This window comes from Lampetra fluviatilis, chromosome 67 (genome assembly GCF_964198595.1).
Source record: "Lampetra fluviatilis chromosome 67, kcLamFluv1.1, whole genome shotgun sequence".
In the NCBI taxonomy this organism is placed as follows: domain Eukaryota; kingdom Metazoa; phylum Chordata; class Hyperoartia; order Petromyzontiformes; family Petromyzontidae; genus Lampetra; species Lampetra fluviatilis.
Window position 1 is genome coordinate 2,689,872 of NC_136341.1, and position 24,822 is coordinate 2,714,693.

The 24,822-nt window shown below is 48.8% G+C and overlaps 1 protein-coding gene across 1 annotated transcript; it reads left to right on the top strand.

Moving 5' to 3' along the window:
* The first annotated feature begins 4 nt into the window (after positions 1–4).
* PPM1L (protein phosphatase, Mg2+/Mn2+ dependent 1L) lies at positions 5–24,822 on the top strand. Its single transcript, XM_078882834.1, has 4 exons — positions 5–151; positions 3,710–3,866; positions 4,436–4,597; positions 20,912–24,822. Exons 1-4 carry the CDS (start codon positions 5–7, stop codon positions 21,313–21,315), a joined length of 870 nt encoding a protein of 289 aa, XP_078738960.1. The 3' UTR covers positions 21,316–24,822.

Genomic DNA, 24,822 nt, shown 5'->3' on the forward strand with positions numbered 1-24,822 from the left:
ACACATGGAGGACCGCTTCACCGTGGCCCACGGCGGCGGCGGTGACGCCGCCGGTGACGCCGGCGGGGCTGCCGGCGGGGAGGCCGCCCCCCGCTGCGGCCGCCGTCACCGCCACGCTCTCTACGGGGTGTTCGACGGGCACGGTGGGGAGGTGCGTGCCCGCGCGCCACCCCCCCCCCAACGCCCCCCTCTCAACGCCGGTCCGCGCCACTAACCCCTCCGTAGGATATTGATGCGGGGAGAAAGATCAATGTCAGTATCGCCAGCGTCATCAAACAGGACCCTGCGGGGTGGGCTGGTAGGAACGAATAACCAAAGAATATAAACATCATGTATTATGACGCTTGTTTAGCCAGGAAAGCGTCACTGAGTCTAAAGGTTTTTGTAGGGTCCTGCCAAGTGTTTGCAGTAGGGGGCGATGTTGCTACACGGACGGACGGACGGACGGACGAAATAATCTATTGGTGGCTGGTCCACTTCGTTCCTACCAGTATAACACCATCATCAACGTCATGGTGTTGAGTCTATGGTGCAGTGTTGAGTCTACGGTGCAGTGTTGAGTCTACGGGGCAGTGTTGAGTCTCAGTGTTGAGTCTACGGGGCAGTGTTGAGTCTATGGGGCAGTGTTGAGTCTGTGGGGCAGTGTTGAGTCTCAGTGTTGAGTCTACGGTGCAGTGTTGAGTCTACGGGGCAGTGTTGAGTCTCAGTGTTGAGTCTATGGTGCAGTGTTGAGTCTATGGGGCAGTGTTGAGTCTGTGGGGCAGTGTTGAGTCTATGGGCAGTGTTGAGTCTATGGGCAGTGTTGAGTCTATGGTGCAGTGTTGAGTCTATGGTGCAGTGTTGAGTCTATGGTGCAGTTTTGAGTCTATGGTGCAGTGTTGAGTCTGTGGGGCAGTGTTGAGTCTATGGGCAGTGTTGAGTCTATGGGCAGTGTTGAGTCTATGGTGCAGTGTTGAGTCTATGGTGCAGTGTTGAGTCTGTGGGGCAGTGTTGAGTCTATGGGCAGTGTTGAGTCTATGGGCAGTGTTGAGTCTATGGTGCAGTGTTGAGTCTATGGTGCAGTGTTGAGTCTATGGTGCAGTTTTGAGTCTATGGGCAGTGTTGAGTCTATGGTGCAGTGTTGAGTCTGCAGTGTTGAGTCTGCAGTGTTGAGTCTATGGTGCAGTGTTGAATCTATGGTGCAATGTTGAGTCTGCAGTGTTGAGTCTATGGTGCAGTGTTGAGTCTATGGTGCAGTGTTGAGTCTATGGGCAGTGTTGAGTCTATGGGCAGTGTTGAGTCTATGGTGCAGTGTTGAGTCTATGGTGCAGTGTTGAGTCTATGGTGCAGTGTTGAGTCTATGGTGCAATGTTGAGTCTGCAGTGTTGAGTCTATGGTGCAGTGTTGAGTCTATGGTGCAGTGTTGAGTCTATGGGGCAGTGTTGAGTCTATGGGCAGTGTTGAGTCTATGGTGTATTGTTGAGTCTATGGGCAGTGTTGAGTCTATGGTGCAGTGTTGAGTCTATGGGCAGTGTTGAGTCTATGGTGCAGTGTTGAGTCAATGGTGCAGTGTTGAGTCTATGGTGCAGTGTTGAGTCTATGGGCGGTGTTGAGTCTATGGGCAGTGTTGAGTCAATGGTGCAGTGTTGAGTCAATGGTGCAGTGTTGAGTCTATGGTGCAGTGTTGAGTCAATGGTGCAGTGTTGAGTCTATGGTGCAGTGTTGAGTCTATGGTGCAGTGTTGAGTCTACGGTGCAGTGTTGAGTCTCAGTGTTGAGTCTACGGGGCAGTGTTGAGTCTACGGGGCAGTGTTGAGTCTCAGTGTTGAGTCTACGGGGCAGTGTTGAGTCTATGGGGCAGTGTTGAGTCCCAGTGTTGAGTCTATGGGGCAGTGTTGAGTCTCAGTGTTGAGTCTATGGGGCAGTGTTGAGTCTATGGGGCAGTGTTGAGTCTATGGGGCAGTGTTGAGTCTCAGTGTTGAGTCTATGGGGCAGTGTTGAGTCTCAGTGTTGAGTCTACGGGGCAGTGTTGAGTCTATGGGGCAGTGTTGAGTCTCAGTGTTGAGTCTATGGGGCAGTGTTGAGTCTCAGTGTTGAGTCTATGGGGCAGTGTTGAGTCTATGGGGCAGTGTTGAGTCTCAGTGTTGAGTCTATGTGTGTTGAGTCTATGGGGCAGTGTTGAGTCTATGGGGCAGTGTTGAGTCTATGGGGCAGTGTTGAGTCTATGGGGCAGTGTTGAGTCTCAGTGTTGAGTCTACGGGGCAGTGTTGAGTCTATGGGGCAGTGTTGAGTCTCAGTGTTGAGTCTATGGGGCAGTGTTGAGTCTCAGTGTTGAGTCTATGGGGCAGTGTTGAGTCTATGGGGCAGTGTTGAGTCTATGGGGCAGTGTTGAGTCTATGGGCAGTGTTGAGTCTATGGGCAGTGTTGAGTCTATGGTGCAGTGTTGAGTCTATGATGCAGTGTTGAGTCTGTGGGGCAGTGTTGAGTCTATGGGCAGTGTTGAGTCTATGGGCAGTGTTGAGTCTATGGTGCAGTGTTGAGTCTATGGTGCAGTGTTGAGTCTATGGTGCAGTTTTGAGTCTATGGGCAGTGTTGAGTCTATGGTGCAGTGTTGAGTCTGCAGTGTTGAGTCTGCAGTGTTGAGTCTATGGTGCAGTGTTGAATCTATGGTGCAATGTTGAGTCTGCAGTGTTGAGTCTATGGTGCAGTGTTGAGTCTATGGTGCAGTGTTGAGTCTATGGGCAGTGTTGAGTCTATGGGCAGTGTTGAGTCTATGGTGCAGTGTTGAGTCTATGGTGCAGTGTTGAGTCTATGGTGCAGTGTTGAGTCTATGGTGCAATGTTGAGTCTGCAGTGTTGAGTCTATGGTGCAGTGTTGAGTCTATGGTGCAGTGTTGAGTCTATGGGGCAGTGTTGAGTCTATGGTGTAGTGTTGAGTCTATGGGCAGTGTTGAGTCTATGGTGTAGTGTTGAGTCTATGGGCAGTGTTGAGTCTATGGTGCAGTGTTGAGTCTATGGGCAGTGTTGAGTCTATGGTGCAGTGTTGAGTCAATGGTGCAGTGTTGAGTCTATGGTGCAGTGTTGAGTCTATGGGCGGTGTTGAGTCTATGGGCAGTGTTGAGTCAATGGTGCAGTGTTGAGTCAATGGTGCAGTGTTGAGTCTATGGTGCAGTGTTGAGTCAATGGTGCAGTGTTGAGTCTATGGTGCAGTGTTGAGTCTATGGTGCAGTGTTGAGTCTACGGTGCAGTGTTGAGTCTCAGTGTTGAGTCTACGGGGCAGTGTTGAGTCTACGGGGCAGTGTTGAGTCTCAGTGTTGAGTCTACGGGGCAGTGTTGAGTCTCAGTGTTGAGTCTACGGGGCAGTGTTGAGTCTATGGGGCAGTGTTGAGTCTCAGTGTTGAGTCTATGGGGCAGTGTTGAGTCTCAGTGTTGAGTCTACGGGGCAGTGTTGAGTCTATGGGGCAGTGTTGAGTCTCAGTGTTGAGTCTATGGGGCAGTGTTGAGTCTCAGTGTTGAGTCTATGGGGCAGTGTTGAGTCTATGGGGCAGTGTTGAGTCTATGGGGCAGTGTTGAGTCTCAGTGTTGAGTCTATGTGTGTTGAGTCTATGGGGCAGTGTTGAGTCTATGGGGCAGTGTTGAGTCTATGGGGCAGTGTTGAGTCTCAGTGTTGAGTCTCAGTGTTGAGTCTCGAGGTCCCTGCGGTTACCCCGGCCGTTGCGCACCCCCCGCTAGGCGGCGGCGGAGTACGTGAAGCGGCGACTGCCGGACTACTTGCGGCGGCGCCTGGCGGAGGGAGACGGAGCGGACGTAGAGGCGGCGCTGCGTGACGCCGTGCGGCGCACAGAGGTGGAGCTCATGGAGACGCTGGGGCCCGCGGGCAACGAAGCCGGTGAGCAGAGTTCACCGCCAGAGTTCAGAGGTCACCGCCAGAGTTCAGAGTTCACCGCCAGAGTTCACCGCCAGAGTTCACCGCCAGAGTTCAGAGTTCACTGACTGAGTTCACCGCCTGAGTTCCCCGCCAGAGTTCACCGCCTGAGTTCACCGCCAGAGTTCAGAGTTCACTGGCTGCTGCTGCAGCGCAGCTGGTGCCCCCTGGTGCCCGTATCTGCCTCCACGTGTCCTCGTGTCTCCCCGTGTCTCCCCGTGTCTCCCCGTGTCTCCCCTCATCTCCCCGTGTCTCCCATATCTCCCCGTCTCCCCGTGTCTCCCCGTGTCTCCCCTCATCTCCCCGCGTCTCCCCGTGTCTCCCCATGTCTCCCCACGTCTCCCCGTGTCTCCCCATGTCTCCCCGTGTCTCCCCTCATCTCCCCGCGTCTCCCCGTGTCTCCCCATGTCTCCCCACGTCTCCCCACGTCTCCCCACGTCTCCCCGTGTCTCCCCGTATCTCCCCATGTCCTCTCATCTCCCGCGTGTCTCCCCTGGTCTCCCCTCCCGCGCGGCGTGTCTCTCTGCGGGCAGGCACCACGTGCGTGCTGGCGGTGGAGTCGGCGGGGCGACTCTACGTGGCCAACGTGGGCGACTCTCGCGCCGTGCTGTGCGACGCGCAGGGCAGCGCCGTCGCGCTCTCCCACGACCACAAGCCGCACCAGCTCAAGGAGCGCCAGCGCATCAAGCGCGCCGGTGCGCACGCCGCACGCAGTGTACCGCACGCGGTGTAACGCACACGGTGTAACGCACAGTGTAACACACACGGTGTACCGCACGCGGTGTAACGCACTCGGTGTAACGCACTCGGTGTAACGCACACGGTGTAACGCAATCGGTGTAACGCACTCGGTGTAACGCACTCGGTGTAACGCACTCTGTGTAACGCACACGGTGTAACGCACACGGTGTACCGCACGCGGTGTAACGCACTCTGTGTAACGCACTCTGTGTAACGCACTCGGTGTAACGCACTCGGTGTAACACACACGGTGTAACACACACGGTGTAACGCACTCTGTGTAACGCACTCTGTGTAACGCACTCGGTGTAACACGCACGGTGTAACGCACAGTGTAACACACACGGTGTAACGCACAGTGTAACGCACTCGGTGTAACACACACGGTGTAACGCACAGTGTAACACACACGGTGTAACGCACAGTGTAACGCAGTGTACCGCACGCGGTGTAACGCACTCTGTGTAACGCACTCTGTGTAACGCACTCTGTGTAACGCACTCGGTGTAACACGCATGGTGTAACGCACAGTGTAACACACACGGTGTAACACACACGGTGTAACGCACACGGTGTAACGCACTCGGTGTAACACACACGGTGTAACACACGGTGTAACACACACGGTGTAACGCACACGGTGTAACGCACTCGGTGTAACGCACTCTGTGTAACGCACTCTGTGTAACGCACTCGGTGTAACACGCATGGTGTAACACACACGGTGTAACGCACAGTGTAACACACACGGTGTAACACACACGGTGTAACGCACAGTGTAACACGCATGGTGTAACACACACGGTGTAACGCACAGTGTAACACACACGGTGTAACGCACTCGGTGTAACGCACTCGGTGTAACGCACTCGGTGTAACACGCATGGTGTAACACACACGGTGTAACACACGGTGTAACACACACGGTGTAACGCACACGGTGTAACGCACTCGGTGTAACGCACTCGGTGTAACGCACTCTGTGTAACGCACTCGGTGTAACACGCATGGTGTAACACACACGGTGTAACACACGGTGTAACACACACGGTGTAACGCACACGGTGTAACGCACAGTGTAACACACACGGTGTAACGCACAGTGTAACACACACGGTGTAACGCACAGTGTAACACACACGGTGTAACACACACGGTGTAACGCACACGGTGTAACGCACTCGGTGTAACACACACGGTGTAACGCACTCGGTGTAACACACACGGTGTAACACACGGTGTAACACACGGTGTAACGCACAGTGTAACACACACGGTGTAACGCACAGTGTAACACACACGGTGTAACACACAGTGTAACACACACGGTGTAACACACAGTGTAACACACACGGTGTAATGCACAGTGTAACACACACGGTGTAACGCACAGTGTAACACACACGGTGTAACGCACAGTGTAACACACACGGTGTAATGCACAGTGTAACACACACGGTGTAACGCACAGTGTAACACACACGGTGTAACGCACTCGGTGTAACACACACGGTGTAACACACGGTGTAACACACACGGTGTAACGCACACGGTGTAACGCACACGGTGTAACGCACTCGGTGTAACACACACGGTGTAACACACACGGTGTAACGCACAGTGTAACACACACGGTGTAACGCACACGGTGTAACGCACACGGTGTAACACACGGTGTAACGCACAGTGTAACACACACGGTGTAACGCACAGTGTAACACACACGGTGTAACACACAGTGTAACACACAGTGTAACACACACAGTGTAACACACACAGTGTAACACACAGTGTAACACACACAGTGTAACACACAGTGTAACACACACAGTGTAACACACACGGTGTAACGCACAGTGTAACACACACGGTGTAACACACAGTGTAACACACAGTGTAACACACACAGTACACACAGTGTAACACACAGTGTAACACACACAGTGTAACACACAGTGTAACACACACGGTGTAACGCACAGTGTAACACACACGGTGTAACACACAGTGTAACACACAGTGTAACACACACAGTGTAACACACACGGTGTAACACACAGTGTAACACAAACAGTGTAACACACAGTGTAACACACACAGTGTAACACACACGTGTAACACACAGTGTAACACACACGGTGTAACGCACTCGGTGTAACACACACGGTGTAACACACAGTGTAACACAGTGTAACACACACGGTGTAACACACAGTGTAACACACACAGTGTAACACACAGTGTAACACACACAGTGTAACACACACAGTGTAACACACACAGTCACACATTGGGTCTGGTTGGGTGTAACAGCACAGTGGTAACACACACAGTGTAACACATCAGACAGTGTAACACACACAGTGTAACGCAGCACAGTGTAACACAGCAGCAGTGTAACACACACAGTGTAAACTCACACAGTGTAACACACTACTGGTGTAACACACACATCAGTGTATCACACACAGTGTAACACACACAGTGTAACACACACAGTGTAACACACACAGTGTAACTCCACACGTGTAACACACACCGTGTAACACACACGTGTAACACACACAGTGTAACACACACAGTGTAACACACACGTGTAACACACACGGTGTAACACACACAGTGTAACACACACAGGTGTAACGACACCACACAGTGTAACACACACAGTGTAACTCACACAGGTGTAACACACACAGTGTAACACACACAGTGTAACTCACACAGTGTAACACACACAGTGTAACACACACAGTGTAACTCACACAAGTGTAACACACACAGTGTAACACACACAGTGTAACACACACAGTGTAACACACACAGTGTAACACACACAGTGTAACACACACAGTGTAACACACAGTGTAACACACACAGTGTAACACACACAGTGTAACACACACAGTGTAACACACAGTGTAACACACACAGTGTAACACACACAGTGTAACACACACAGTGTAACACACACAGTGTAACACACACAGTGTAACACACACAGTGTAACACACACAGTGTAACACACACAGTGTAACACACACAGTGTAACACACAGTGTAACACACACAGTGTAACGCACACAGTGTAACACACACAGTGTAACACACAGTGTAACACACACAGTGTAACACACACAGTGTAAACACACACAGTGTAACGCACACAGTGTAACACACACAGGTGTAACACACACAGTGTAACACACACAGTGTAACACACACAGTGTAACACGCACAGTGTAACGCACACAGTGTAACACACACAGTGTAACACACACAGTGTAACACACACAGTGTAACACACACACAGTGTAACACACACAGTGTAACACACACAGTGTAACACACACAGTGTAACACGCACAGTGTAACGCACACAGTGTAACACACACAGTGTAACGCACAACAGTGTAACGCACACAGTGTAACACACACAGTGTAAACGCACACAGTGTAACAGCACACAGTGTAACACACACAGTGTAACGCACACAGTGTAACGCACACAGTGTAACGCACACAGTGTAACACACACAGTGTAACGCACACAGTGTAACACACACAGTGTAACGCACACAGTGTAACGCACACAGTGTAACACACACAGTGTAACAGCACACAGTGTAACGCACACAGTGTAACACACACAGTGTAACACACACAGTGTAACGCACACAGTGTAACGCACACAGTGTAACGACACACAGTGTAACGCACACAGTGTAACGCACACAGTGTAACGCACACAGTGTAACGCACACAGTGTAACACACACAGTGTAACACACACAGTGTAACGCACACAGTGTAACACACACAGTGTAACAGCACACCAGTGTAACGCACACAGTGTAACACACACAGTGTAACGCACACAGTGTAACACACACAGTGTAACACACACAGTGTAACGCACACAGTGTAACACACACAGTGTAACACACACAGTGTAACGCACACAGTGTAACGCACACAGTGTAACACACACAGTGTAACGACACACAGTGTAACGCACACAGTGTAACACACACAGTGTAACGCACACAGTGTAACACGACACAGTGTAACACACACAGTGTAACACACACAGTGTAACGCACACAGTGTAACACACACAGTGTAACACACACAGTGTAACACACACACAGTGTAACGCACACAGTGTAACACACACAGTGTAACGCACACAGTGTAACACACACAGTGTAACGCACACAGTGTAACGCACACAGTGTAACACACACAGTGTAACACACACAGTGTAACGCACACAGTGTAACACACACAGTGTAACGCACACAGTGTAACCACACACAGTGTAACACACACAGTGTAACACACACAGTGTAACGCACACAGTGTAACACACACAGTGTAACACACACAGTGTAACACGCACACAGTGTAACGCACACAGTGTAACACACACAGTGTAACGCACACAGTGTAACACACACAGTGTAACGCACACAGTGTAACGCACACAGTGTAACACACACAGTGTAACACACACAGTGTAACACACACAGTGTAACACACACAGTGTAACACACACAGGGTAACGCACACAGTGTAACGCACACAGTGTAACACACACAGTGTAACACACACAGGGTAACGCACACAGTGTAACGCACACAGTGTAACGCACACAGTGTAACACACACAGTGTAACACACACAGTGTAACACACACAGTGTAACACACACAGTGTAACGCACACAGTGTAACACACACAGTGTAACACACACAGTGTAACACACACAGGGTAACACACACAGTGTAACGCACCAGTGTAACACACACAGTGTAACCACACAGTGTAACGCACACGGTGTAACCACACGACACCACGGTGTAACACACACGGTGTAACACACACGGTGTAACGCACACGGTGTAACACACACAGTGTAACACACACAGTGTAACGCACACGGTGTAACGCACACAGTGTAACACACAGTGTAACACACACAGTGTAACACACACGGTGTAACGCACACGGTGTAACACACACAGTGTAACGCACACAGTGTAACACACACAGTGTAACACACACGGTGTAACACACACGGTGTAACACACACAGTGTAACGCACACGGTGTAACGCACACAGTGTAACACACACAGTGTAACGCACACGGTGTAACGCACACAGTGTAACACACACAGTGTAACACACACGGTGTAACACACACAGTGTAACACACACAGTGTAGCACACAGTGTAACGCACACAGTGTAACACACACAGTGTAACACACACAGTGTAACGCACACAGTGTAACGCACACAGTGTAACACACACAGTGTAACACACACAGTGTAACGCACACGGTGTAACGCACACGGTGTAACACACACAGTGTAACACACACAGTGTAACGCACACAGTGTAACGCACACAGTGTAACGCACACAGTGTAACACACAGTGTAACACACACGGTGTAACACACACAGTGTAACACACACAGTGTAACACACACGGTGTAACGCACACAGTGTAACACACACGGTGTAACGCACAGTGTAACACACACGGTGTAACGCACTCGGTGTAACACACACGGTGTAACGCACAGTGTAACACACACGGTGTAACACACAGTGTAACACACACGGTGTAACGCACTCGGTGTAAAACACACGGTGTAACGCACAGTGTAACACACACGGTGTAACACACACGGTGTAACACACACGGTGTAACGCACTCGGTGTAACGCACTCGGTGTAACGCACACGGTGTAACACACAGTGTAACACACAGTGTAACACACACGGTGTAACGCACAGTGTAACACACACGGTGTAACACACAGTGTAACACACACGGTGTAACGCACTCGGTGTAACACACACGGTGTAACGCACAGTGTAACACACACGGTGTAACGCACAGTGTAACACACACGGTGTAACACACAGTGTAACACACACGGTGTAACGCACTCGGTGTAACACACACGGTGTAACGCACAGTGTAACACACACGGTGTAACACACACGGTGTAACACACACGGTGTAACGCACTCGGTGTAACGCACAGTGTAACGCACTCGGTGTAACGCACACGGTGTAACACACACGGTGTAACGCACTCGGTGTAACACAGTGTAACACACTCGGTGTAACACACACGGTGTAACGCACACGGTGTAACGCACTCGGTGTAACACACACGGTGTAACACACAGTATACCACACGGTGTACCGCACACTGTGTCGCACGCGGTGTAACGCACAGTGTACCGCACGCGATGTACCACACACAGTGTACCATACAAAGTGTACCACACAGTATACCACACACAGTATACCACACACAGTATACCACACACAGTATACCACACACGGTGTAACTCACACAGTATACCACACACAGTATACCACACACGGTATACCACACACGGTGTAACTCACACAGTATACCACACACAGTATACCACACACAGTATACCACACACGGTGTAACTCACACAGTATACCACACACAGTATACCACACACGGTATACCACACACGGTGTAACTCACACAGTATACCACACACAGTATACCACACACGGTATACCACACACGGTGTAACTCACACAGTATACCACACACAGTATACCACACACGGTATACCACACACAGTGTACCACACACAGTATACCACACACGGTATACCACACACGGTGTAACTCACACAGTATACCACACACAGTGTACCACACACAGTATACCACACACAGTGTACCACACACAGTGTACCACACACAGTATACCACACACAGTGTACCACACACAGTATACCACACACAGTATACCACACACAGTGTACCACACACAGTGTACCACACACAGTATACCACACACAGTGTACCACACACAGTGTACCACACACAGTATACCACACACAGTGTACCACACACAGTATACCACACACAGTGTACCACACACAGTGTACCACACACAGTGTACCACACACAGTGTACCACACACAGTATACCACACACAGTGTACCACACACAGTGTACCACACACAGTGTACCACACACAGTATACCACACACAGTGTACCACACACAGTATACCACACACAGTGTACCACACACAGTATACCACACACAGTATACCACACACAGTGTACCACACACAGTGTACCACACACAGTATACCACACACAGTGTACCACACACAGTGTACCACACACAGTATACCACACACAGTATACCACACACAGTGTACCACACACAGTATACCACACACAGTATACCACACACAGTGTACCACACACAGTGTACCACACACAGTATACCACACACAGTGTACCACACACAGTGTACCACACACAGTGTAACTCACACAGTGTACCACACACAGTGTACCACACACAGTGTACCACACACAGTGTACCACACACAGTGTACCACACACAGTATACCACACACAGTGTACCACACACAGTGTAACTCACACAGTATACCACACACAGTATACCACACACAGTATACCACACACAGTATACCACACACAGTATACCACACACAGTATACCACACACAGTATACCACACACAGTGTACCACACACAGTGTAACTCACACAGTATACCACACACAGTGTACCACACACAGTATACCACACACAGTGTACCACACACAGTGTACCACACACAGTGTACCACACAGTATACCACACACAGTATACCACACACAGTATACCACACACAGTGTACCACACACAGTGTACCACACAGTATACCACACACAGTATACCACACACAGTGTACCACACACAGTGTACCACACAGTGTACCACACACAGTGTACCACACACAGTGTACCACACACAGTATACCACACACAGTATACCACACACAGTGTACCACACAGTATACCACACACAGTGTACCACACAGTATACCACACACAGTATACCACACAGTGTACCACACACAGTGTACCACACACAGTATACCACACACAGTGTACCACACACAGTGTACCACACAGTATACCACACACAGTGTACCACACAGTGTACCACACACAGTGTACCACACACAGTGTACCACACAGTATACCACACACAGTATACCACACACAGTATACCACACACAGTGTACCACACACAGTGTACCACACAGTGTACCACACACAGTGTACCACACACAGTATACCACACAGTATACCACACACAGTATACCACACAGTATACCACACACAGTGTACCACACACAGTGTACCACACACAGTATACCACACAGTATACCACACACAGTGTACCACACACAGTGTAACTCACACAGTATACCACACACAGTGTACCACACACAGTATACCACACACAGTGTACCACACACAGTGTACCACACACAGTGTAACTCACACAGTATACCACACACAGTATACCACACACAGTATACCACACACAGTATACCACACACAGTGTACCACACACAGTATACCACACACAGTGTACCACACACAGTATACCACACACAGTGTACCACACACAGTGTACCACACACAGTATACCACACACAGTATACCACACACAGTGTACCACACACAGTATACCACACACAGTGTACCACACACAGTGTACCACACACAGTATACCACACACAGTGTACCACACACAGTGTACCACACACAGTGTACCACACACAGTATACCACACACAGTGTAACTCACACAGTATACCACACACAGTATACCACACACAGTATACCACACACAGTATACCACACACAGTATACCACACACAGTATACCACACACAGTATACCACACACAGTGTACCACACACAGTATACCACACAGTGTACCACACACAGTATACCACACAGTATACCACACACAGTATACCACACACAGTGTAACTCACACAGTATACCACACACAGTATACCACACACAGTATACCACACACAGTGTACCACACACAGTATACCACACACAGTATACCACACACAGTGTACCACACACAGTATACCACACACAGTATACCACACACAGTGTACCACACACAGTATACCACACACAGTATACCACACACAGTATACCACACACAGTATACCACACAGTGTACCACACACAGTATACCACACAGTATACCACACACAGTATACCACACACAGTGTAACTCACACAGTGTACCACACACAGTATACCACACACAGTATACCACACAGTATACCACACACAGTGTACCACACAGTGTACCACACACAGTATACCACACACAGTGTACCACACACAGTGTACCACACACAGTGTACCACACACAGTGTAACTCACACAGTGTACCACACACAGTGTACCACACACAGTATACCACACACAGTGTACCACACACAGTATACCACACACAGTGTACCACACAGTGTACCACACACAGTGTAACTCACACAGTGTACCACACACAGTGTAACTCACACAGTATACCACACACAGTATACCACACACAGTATACCACACACAGTGTACCACACAGTGTAACTCACACAGTATACCACACACAGTGTACCACACACAGTATACCACACACAGTGTACCACACAGTGTACCACACACAGTGTAACTCACACAGTGTACCACACAGTGTACCACACACAGTATACCACACACAGTGTACCACACACAGTGTAACTCACACAGTGTACCACACACAGTGTAACTCACACAGTATACCACACACAGTGTACCACACACAGTGTACCACACACAGTGTAACTCACACAGTATACCACACACAGTGTACCACACACAGTGTACCACACACAGTGTACCACACACAGTGTACCACACACAGTGTAACTCACACAGTATACCACACACAGTGTACCACACACAGTGTAACTCACACAGTATACCACACACAGTGTAACTCACACAGTATACCACACACAGTGTACCACACACAGTGTACCACACACAGTGTACCACACACAGTATACCACACACAGTGTACCACACACAGTGTACCACACACAGTGTACCACACACAGTGTACCACACACAGTGTAACTCACACAGTGTACCACACACAGTGTACCACACACAGTGTACCACACACAGTGTACCACACACAGTGTAACTCACACAGTGTACCACACACAGTGTACCACACACAGTATACCACACACAGTGTACCACACACAGTGTAACTCACACAGTGTACCACACACAGTGTAACTCACACAGTGTACCACACAGTGTACCACACACAGTATACCACACACAGTGTACCACACACAGTGTAACTCACACAGTGTACCACACACAGTGTACCACACACAGTATACCACACACAGTGTAACTCACACAGTGTAACTCACACAGTGTACCACACACAGTATACCACACACAGTGTAACTCACACAGTGTACCACACACAGTGTACCACACACAGTGTACCACACACAGTGTAACTCACACAGTGTACCACACACAGTATACCACACACAGTGTACCACACACAGTGTACCACACACAGTGTACCACACACAGTATACCACACACAGTGTACCACACACAGTATACCACACACAGTATACCACACACAGTGTACCACACACAGTATACCACACACAGTATACCACACACAGTATACCACACACAGTGTACCACACACAGTATACCACACACAGTGTACCACACACAGTATACCACACACAGTGTACCACACACAGTATACCACACACAGTATACCACACACAGTATACCACACACAGTGTACCACACACAGTGTACCACACACAGTGTACCACACACAGTATACCACACACAGTATACCACACACAGTATACCACACACAGTGTACCACACACAGTATACCACACACAGTGTACCACACACAGTGTACCACACACAGTGTACCACACACAGTGTACCACACACAGTGTACCACACACAGTGTACCACACACAGTATACCACACACAGTGTACCACACACAGTGTACCACACACAGTATACCACACACAGTGTACCACACACAGTATACCACACACAGTGTACCACACACAGTGTAACTCACACAGTATACCACACACAGTATACCACACACAGTGTACCACACACAGTATACCACACACAGTGTACCACACACAGTGTAACTCACACAGTATACCACACACAGTGTACCACACACAGTGTAACTCACACAGTATACCACACACAGTATACCACACACAGTGTAACACACACAGTGTAACTCACACAGTATACCACACACAGTATACCACACACAGTGTACCACACACAGTGTAACACACACAGTGTAACTCACACAGTATACCACACACAGTGTACCACACACAGTATACCACACACAGTATACCACACACAGTGTACCACACACAGTGTAACACACACAGTGTAACTCACACAGTATACCACACACAGTGTACCACACACAGTATACCACACACAGTGTAACTCACACAGTATACCACACACAGTATACCACACACAGTGTACCACACACAGTGTAACACACACAGTGTAACTCACACAGTGTACCACACACAGTGTACCACACACAGTGTACCACACACAGTATACCACACACAGTATACCACACACAGTGTACCACACACAGTGTACCACACACAGTGTACCACACACAGTGTACCACACACAGTGTAACTCACACAGTATACCACACACAGTATACCACACACAGTGTACCACACACAGTGTACCACACACAGTGTACCACACACAGTATACCACACACAGTGTACCACACACAGTATACCACACACAGTGTACCACACACAGTATACCACACACAGTATACCACACACAGTGTACCACACACAGTGTACCACACACAGTGTACCACACACAGTATACCACACACAGTATACCACACACAGTATACCACACACAGTATACCACACACAGTATACCACACACAGTATACCACACACAGTGTACCACACACAGTATACCACACACAGTGTACCACACACAGTGTACCACACACAGTGTACCACACACAGTGTACCACACACAGTGTACCACACACAGTATACCACACACAGTGTACCACACACAGTGTACCACACACAGTGTACCACACACAGTATACCACACACAGTATACCACACACAGTATACCACACACAGTATACCACACACAGTGTACCACACACAGTATACCACACACAGTATACCACACACAGTGTACCACACACAGTGTACCACACACAGTGTACCACACACAGTGTACCACACACAGTGTACCACACACAGTATACCACACACAGTATACCACACACAGTATACCACACACAGTGTACCACACACAGTGTACCACACACAGTATACCACACACAGTATACCACACACAGTGTACCACACACAGTGTACCACACACAGTATACCACACACAGTATACCACACACAGTGTACCACACACAGTGTACCACACACAGTATACCACACACAGTATACCACACACAGTATACCACACACAGTATACCACACACAGTGTACCACACACAGTGTACCACACACAGTATACCACACACAGTATACCACACACAGTATACCACACACAGTGTAACTCACACAGTATACCACACACAGTATACCACACACAGTGTACCACACACAGTGTACCACACACAGTGTACCACACACAGTATACCACACACAGTGTACCACACACAGTGTACCACACACAGTGTAACACACACAGTGTACCACACACAGTGTACCACACACAGTGTAACTCACACAGTGTACCACACACAGTGTACCACACACAGTATACCACACACAGTATACCACACACAGTATACCACACACAGTGTAACTCACACAGTGTAACTCACACAGTGTACCACACACAGTGTAACACACACAGTGTACCACACACAGTGTACCACACACAGTGTAACTCACACAGTATACCACACACAGTATACCACACACAGTGTAACTCACACAGTGTACCACACACAGTGTACCACACACAGTGTAACACACACAGTGTACCACACACAGTGTAACTCACACAGTATACCACACACAGTATACCACACACAGTGTAACTCACACAGTATACCACACACAGTGTAACTCACACAGTATACCACACACAGTGTAACTCACACAGTATACCACACACAGTGTACCACACACAGTGTAACACACACAGTGTACCACACACAGTGTACCACACACAGTGTAACTCACACAGTGTACCACACACAGTGTACCACACACAGTGTAACACACACAGTATACCACACACAGTGTAACTCACACAGTATACCACACACAGTATACCACACACAGTGTAACACACACAGTATACCACACACAGTGTACCACACACAGTGTAACACACACAGTATACCACACACAGTGTACCACACACAGTGTAACACACACAGTATACCACACACAGTGTACCACACACAGTGTAACACACACAGTATACCACACACAGTGTACCACACACAGTGTAACACACACAGTATACCACACACAGTGTACCACACACAGTGTAACACACACAGTATACCACACACAGTGTACCACACACAGTGTAACTCACACAGTGTACCACACACAGTATACCACACACAGTGTACCACACACAGTGTACCACACACAGTATACCACACACAGTGTAACTCACACAGTATACCACACACAGTATACCACACACAGTATACCACACACAGTGTAACTCACACAGTGTACCACACACAGTATACCACACACAGTATACCACACACAGTGTAACTCACACAGTGTACCACACACAGTGTACCACACACAGTATACCACACACAGTGTAACTCACACAGTATACCACACACAGTGTACCACACACAGTATACCACACACAGTGTAACTCACACAGTGTAACTCACACAGTATACCACACACAGTATACCACACACAGTATACCACACACAGTGTAACTCACACAGTATACCACACACAGTATACCACACACAGTGTAACTCACACAGTGTACCACACACAGTATACCACACACAGTATACCACACACAGTATACCACACACAGTATACCACACACAGTATACCACACACAGTATACCACACACAGTGTACCACACACAGTATACCACACACAGTGTAACTCACACAGTGTAACTCACACAGTATACCACACACAGTATACCACACACAGTATACCACACACAGTATACCACACACAGTATACCACACACAGTATACCACACACAGTATACCACACACAGTGTAACTCACACAGTATACCACACACAGTATACCACACACAGTGTAACTCACACAGTATACCACACACAGTATACCACACACAGTATACCACACACAGTATACCACACACAGTATACCACACACAGTATACCACACACAGTATACCACACACAGTATACCACACACAGTGTACCACACACAGTATACCACACACAGTGTACCACACACAGTATACCACACACAGTGTAACTCACACAGTATACCACACACAGTATACCACACACAGTATACCACACACAGTGTAACTCACACAGTATACCACACACAGTGTACCACACACAGTGTAACTCACACAGTATACCACACACAGTGTAACTCACACAGTATACCACACACAGTGTACCACACACAGTATACCACACACAGTATACCACACACAGTGTAACTCACACAGTATACCACACACAGTGTACCACACACAGTATACCACACACAGTGTAACTCACACAGTATACCACATACAGTGTACCACACACAGTATACCACACACAGTGTAACTCACACAGTATACCACACACAGTGTACCACACACAGTGTACCACACACAGTGTACCACACACAGTATACCACACACAGTATACCACACACAGTGTACCACACACAGTGTACCACACACAGTGTACCACACAGTATACCACACACAGTATACCACACACAGTATACCACACACAGTATACCACACACGGTGTACCACACACAGTGTACCACACACAGTGTACCACACACAGTGTACCACACAGTATACCACACACAGTATACCACACACGGTATACCACACACAGTATACCACACACGGTGTAACTCACACAGTATACCACACACAGTGTACCACACACAGTATACCACACACAGTGTACCACACACGGTATACCACACACAGTATACCACACACAGTGTACCACACACAGTATACCACACACAGTGTACCACACACAGTATACCACACACAGTATACCACACACAGTATACCACACACAGTATACCACACACAGTGTACCACACACAGTGTACCACACACAGTGTACCACACAGTATACCACACACAGTATACCACACACGGTATACCACACACAGTATACCACACACGGTGTAACTCACACAGTATACCACACACAGTGTACCACACACAGTGTACCACACACAGTATACCACACACAGTATACCACACACAGTATACCACACACAGTGTACCACACACGGTATACCACACACGGTGTACCACACACGGTGTACCACACACGGTATACCACACACAGTGTACCACACACAGTATACCACACACAGTGTACCACACACAGTGTACCACACACAGTATACCACACACAGTATACCACACACAGTATACCACACACAGTATACCACACACAGTGTACCACACACAGTATACCACACACAGTATACCACACACAGTGTACCACACACAGTGTACCACACACAGTATACCACACACAGTGTACCACACACAGTGTACCACACACAGTGTACCACACACAGTATACCACACACAGTATACCACACACATCTCTCCCTCTCTCCCCCCACGTCTCTCTCCCCCCCCCTCTCCCCCCCCAGGCGGCTTCATCAGCTACAACGGCTCGTGGCGTGTGCAGGGCGTGCTGGCCATGTCTCGCTCTCCCCCCACGACTCTCCCTCTCTCTCCCCCCACGTCTCACCATGTCTCTCTCCCCCCATGTCTCCTTATGTCTCTCTCCCCCACGACTCACCACGTCTCTCTCCCTCCCTCTCTCCCCCCCCACGTCTCTCTCCCCCCCACATCTCACCACGTCTCCCCCCCTTCCCCCCACGTCTCACCACGTCTCCCCCCCCTCCCCCCACGTCTCACCACGTCTCTCTCCCTCTCTCTCCCCCCACGTCTCTCCCTCTCTCCCCCCCCCCCCACGTCTCTCTCCCCCCCACATCTCACCACGTCTCCCCCCCCTCCCCCCACGTCTCACCACGTCTCCCCCCCCCACACCCCCCCCCCCAGGCGGCTTCATCAGCTACAACGGCTCGTGGCGCGTGCAGGGCGTGCTGGCCATGTCTCGCTCGCTCGGCGACTTCCCGCTCAAGCGCATGGGCGTCGTGACGGCCGAGCCGGACGTCACTGCGGTGGACCTGCGCGCCACGAGGCCTCGCTTCCTGCTCATGGCCAGCGACGGCCTGTGGGACGCCTTCGGCAGCCAGGAGGCCGTCGCCTTCGTGGGCGAGCGACTCGGAGAGCCGCACCTCGGGGCCAAGAGCGTGGCGCTGCAGGCCTTCTACCGCGGCTGCCCCGACAACATCACCGTGGTGGTGGTGCGCTACCGGACGCCGAGGGCCGGTGCCGCAGCCGGTGGTGGTGCAGCCGGTGGTGCCGCCACCCCACGGCGGGCGGCGAGGACCGCCTGCTGATGGCAGGGCGGCGGTGGACAGTGGCGTAGTCGGGGACATTCTGCGCATCTGGTCCAACACCATGTGAGACTAGGCTCTAAGGAAAGCTGTCTCGGGTGTGGACCAATCAACTTCAAGGATAGTGCACATTATCAGAGTTGTGTTTTTTGTTTGCATTCCGACTGCAGGTATTGTGGTCTATGCAAACATGACTCCTTGTAAAAAAGGTGTCAGTTTTGTTGCCAGATAGAAGGGTAAAAAAACACTTATCATACCAAGATGTAATCACGTGACATGCAAGCTGTGTGTGGCGGGATACGTAAACTTTTAGGTCGAGGCGTAGATTTGTGCAGTCGTTTCAGGCTGCCGCGCCCGCCGAAGTAAGTTCTAATGTAACGTTGCAAGCCTCGAGTTTCGATTTGAAGCTTTCGTGACTGCAGGGATTCATCTTCTTGGTTCTTTCGGTAAAGTCAATTAGAAGGGAAATAATAAAATAAAACATAATAAAAGAAAGTAATATATATTATAATATAATGTTTTATTTCTATTATTTTATTATTTCCCTTCTACGTGACTTTAAAATAAGAAAAATAAAACAACAAAATATATTATAATATACCATGTTTTATTTTTATTGTTTTATTATTTCCCTTCTACGTGACTTTAAAATAAGAAAAATAAAACACAATAAAATAATACATATTATAATATATCATGTTTAATTTATATTATTTTATTATTTCCCTTCTACGCGACTTTACCGAACGAACCAAGAAGATGAATCCCTGCAGTCACGAAAGCTTTAAATCGAAATAAAATACAATTCTCACAATTGGTATTTTATTATGTTTGAGAATTTCGGCGCCCCTTTACCTTGGCGCCCTGGGACACATGTGCCCCCCTGCCCCCCCCTGCCCCCCCTGCCCCCCCCCCCTCACCCCCAGCTACGCCTCTACGCCAGTGGATGGAGGTGTTTGGTAGGAGAAAGGGGATTGCGAGGGGTTGGTGGACCACGAATGGAGCGCGGGTCTCATCCGCTGTCTCCGATGCGATTTCACGGCCGCGAGATTTGCTCCATCGCGTAACTAACCCTCGGCTCTAATTCCGTGATCCTGAGCCATGATCACTAGGGCACTCGAATTGAATCCTACATCCTTCCGTTAGCCACATCCTGTGGTTCTGGAAGAATCCTCTGACCCGGATTGTGACCCCCCCCCCCGTAGCTCCGAGACCTGGTTTTAAAGGTGCGATACTCTTAGTTTTTTCGCTAAAGTCATTATGTATATTAAATTAATTTAACACACTTACCAATGTGGTATCGACTGCAAACTTCGTATCCTTGTGTCATACTGATGACAATACTAATATTCTAGATATGTATAAAAAATTTTTTAACAATCTTTTGTATACTCTTAGTTTTTTTCGGTAAAGTCACTACGTAGGTAAAAATAAAATAATAAAAATAATAGAAATAAAATAATAAAAATCACGACGTTTCGGAGGCAACACAAGTCTCCGTCACCAGGCGGGAACCGTCACAGCCAGATTTGCTGCAGCAAGCGAGGCAGGGATTCCAAGATGCAAGCTCTTAAAGATTTTATTTTTTATTAATTAAGCTTTCGTGACTGCAAGGATTCATACTCTGAGTTTATTCGGTAAAAGTCACGTGGGTGAAAAAAAAAATGAAATTAAAATTAATAAAAAATAAAATATTTAAGAGCTTGCATCTTGGAATCCCTGCCTCGCTTGATGCAGCTAATCTGGCTGTGACGGTTCCCGCCTGGTGACGGAGACTTGTGTTGCCTCCGAAACGTCGTGATTTTTATAATTCTATTAATTTAAATATTTTTTTTACGTACGTGACTTTACCGAAAAAACTAAGCGTATGAATCATTGCAGTCACGAAAGCTTAATTAATAAAAATAAAATATTTAAGAGCTTGCATCTTGGAATCCCTGCCTCGCTTGATGCAGCTAATCTGGCCGTGACGGTTCCCACCTGATGACGGAGACTTGTGTTGCCTCCGAAACGTCGTGATTTTTATTATTTTAATTTTTTTTTCCCACGTGACTTTACCGAAAAAACTTAGCGTATGAATCCTTGCAGTCACGAAAGCTTAATTAATAAAAAATAAAATATTTAAGAGCGTGCATCTTGGAATCCCTGCCTCACTTGATGCAGCAAGTCTGGCTGTGACGGTTCCCACCTGGTGACGGAGACTTGTGTTGCCTCCGAAACGTCGTGATTTTTATTATTTTATTAATTTAAATATTTTTTTTACGTACGTGACTTTACCAAAAAAACTAAGCGTATGAATCCTTGCAGTCACGAAAGCTTAATTAATAAAAAATAAATATTTAAGAGCTTGCATCTTGGAATCCCTGCCTCGCTTGATGCAGCAAATCTAGCTGTGATCACACCTGGTGACGGAGACTTGTGTTGCCTCCGAAACGTCGTGATTTTTATTATTTTATTAATTAAAAAAAAAATTTTCCCACGTGACTTTACCGAAAAAACTAAGCGTACGAATCGTCGCAGTCACGAAAGCTTCAAATCTAGAACTTAGAGGCGCGAGTTCATTCCCCGAGCCGCCTATAACTCTAACCCGCGTTGACGTTCACCATCCCCTCCCGTGTCGATCTCGTAATCGGCTGTAGCCCTATAACTCCCGGTTAGAATCCTACAACTCCAGCGAACGCCGTGCCCCTTAACCCCCCCCCCCCCCCTGCATCGATTCTCGGAGTGTGGATTCGGTCACGTGGCTCCGGCTTGAATCCGTGAAGGATTTCGTCGTAAGCCGCGATCTTGCGGGATTGGTCCTACTAACACTGGGGTTGACCCCATAGGACCTGGGTTGGATTCCGAGCGAGGGGTGGACACGACCGCTACGAACAGTTGTGGCCATTTATTCATCATAATGTTAACTTATTAATAGCAAGTGATGATGATGACGATGTTGACGATGTTGACTAAGTGTTCGCTACGATGCGGCCGGCGACCCAGAATCTAATATATATACCCGGCACACCGTGTATGATTATAATAAGCAGAGGTCGCAACCGGGTACCCGATACCCGTACCCTACCCGATACCTGGCTACCCATACCCGGCCGGGTACCCGTTTGCGACCCTGGTGCGGCCGGGTACGGGTAGGCCGTGAGTCACTGGTGAGTCACCGTTTGTCACTCATTTCCCAACGTCTTGTCTCTTCTCACAATTCAAGTTCCTAGAATCAACCCACCCGCGCCTGCAACATGGCTTCATCCCAGAGGTCGCCATCGGGTACCCGATACCCGTACCCTACCCGTACTCGGCCGGGTACGGCCGGGTACGGGTACCCGTTTGCGACCCTGGTGCGGCCGGGTACGGGTAAGGAATCAAAACCCGTTTGCGACCTCTGCCCCCAAGTGTGTAGAGGCTACACGGGGGATCTGCGTGCGTCTCTCTCGTGCGTGTGAGAGAGATCAACGTCTTTGTCGTGAGTTGCTGCGAGTACTAGACTATCGAATAAAAAATATTTAAACTGCG

What these genes read in the sequence shown, in the direction of transcription:
- PPM1L (XM_078882834.1), top strand. Translation starts at nt 5, where the DNA reads ATGGAGGACCGCTTCACCGTGGCCCACGGCGGCGGCGGTGACGCCGCC. An exon ending in TCGACGGGCACGGTGGGGAG is followed by an intron (nt 152 to 3,709) that starts GTGCGTGCCCGC and finishes ACCCCCCGCTAG; the next exon opens with GCGGCGGCGGAGTACGTGAA. An exon ending in GCCCGCGGGCAACGAAGCCG is followed by an intron (nt 3,867 to 4,435) that starts GTGAGCAGAGTT and finishes CTCTGCGGGCAG; the next exon opens with GCACCACGTGCGTGCTGGCG.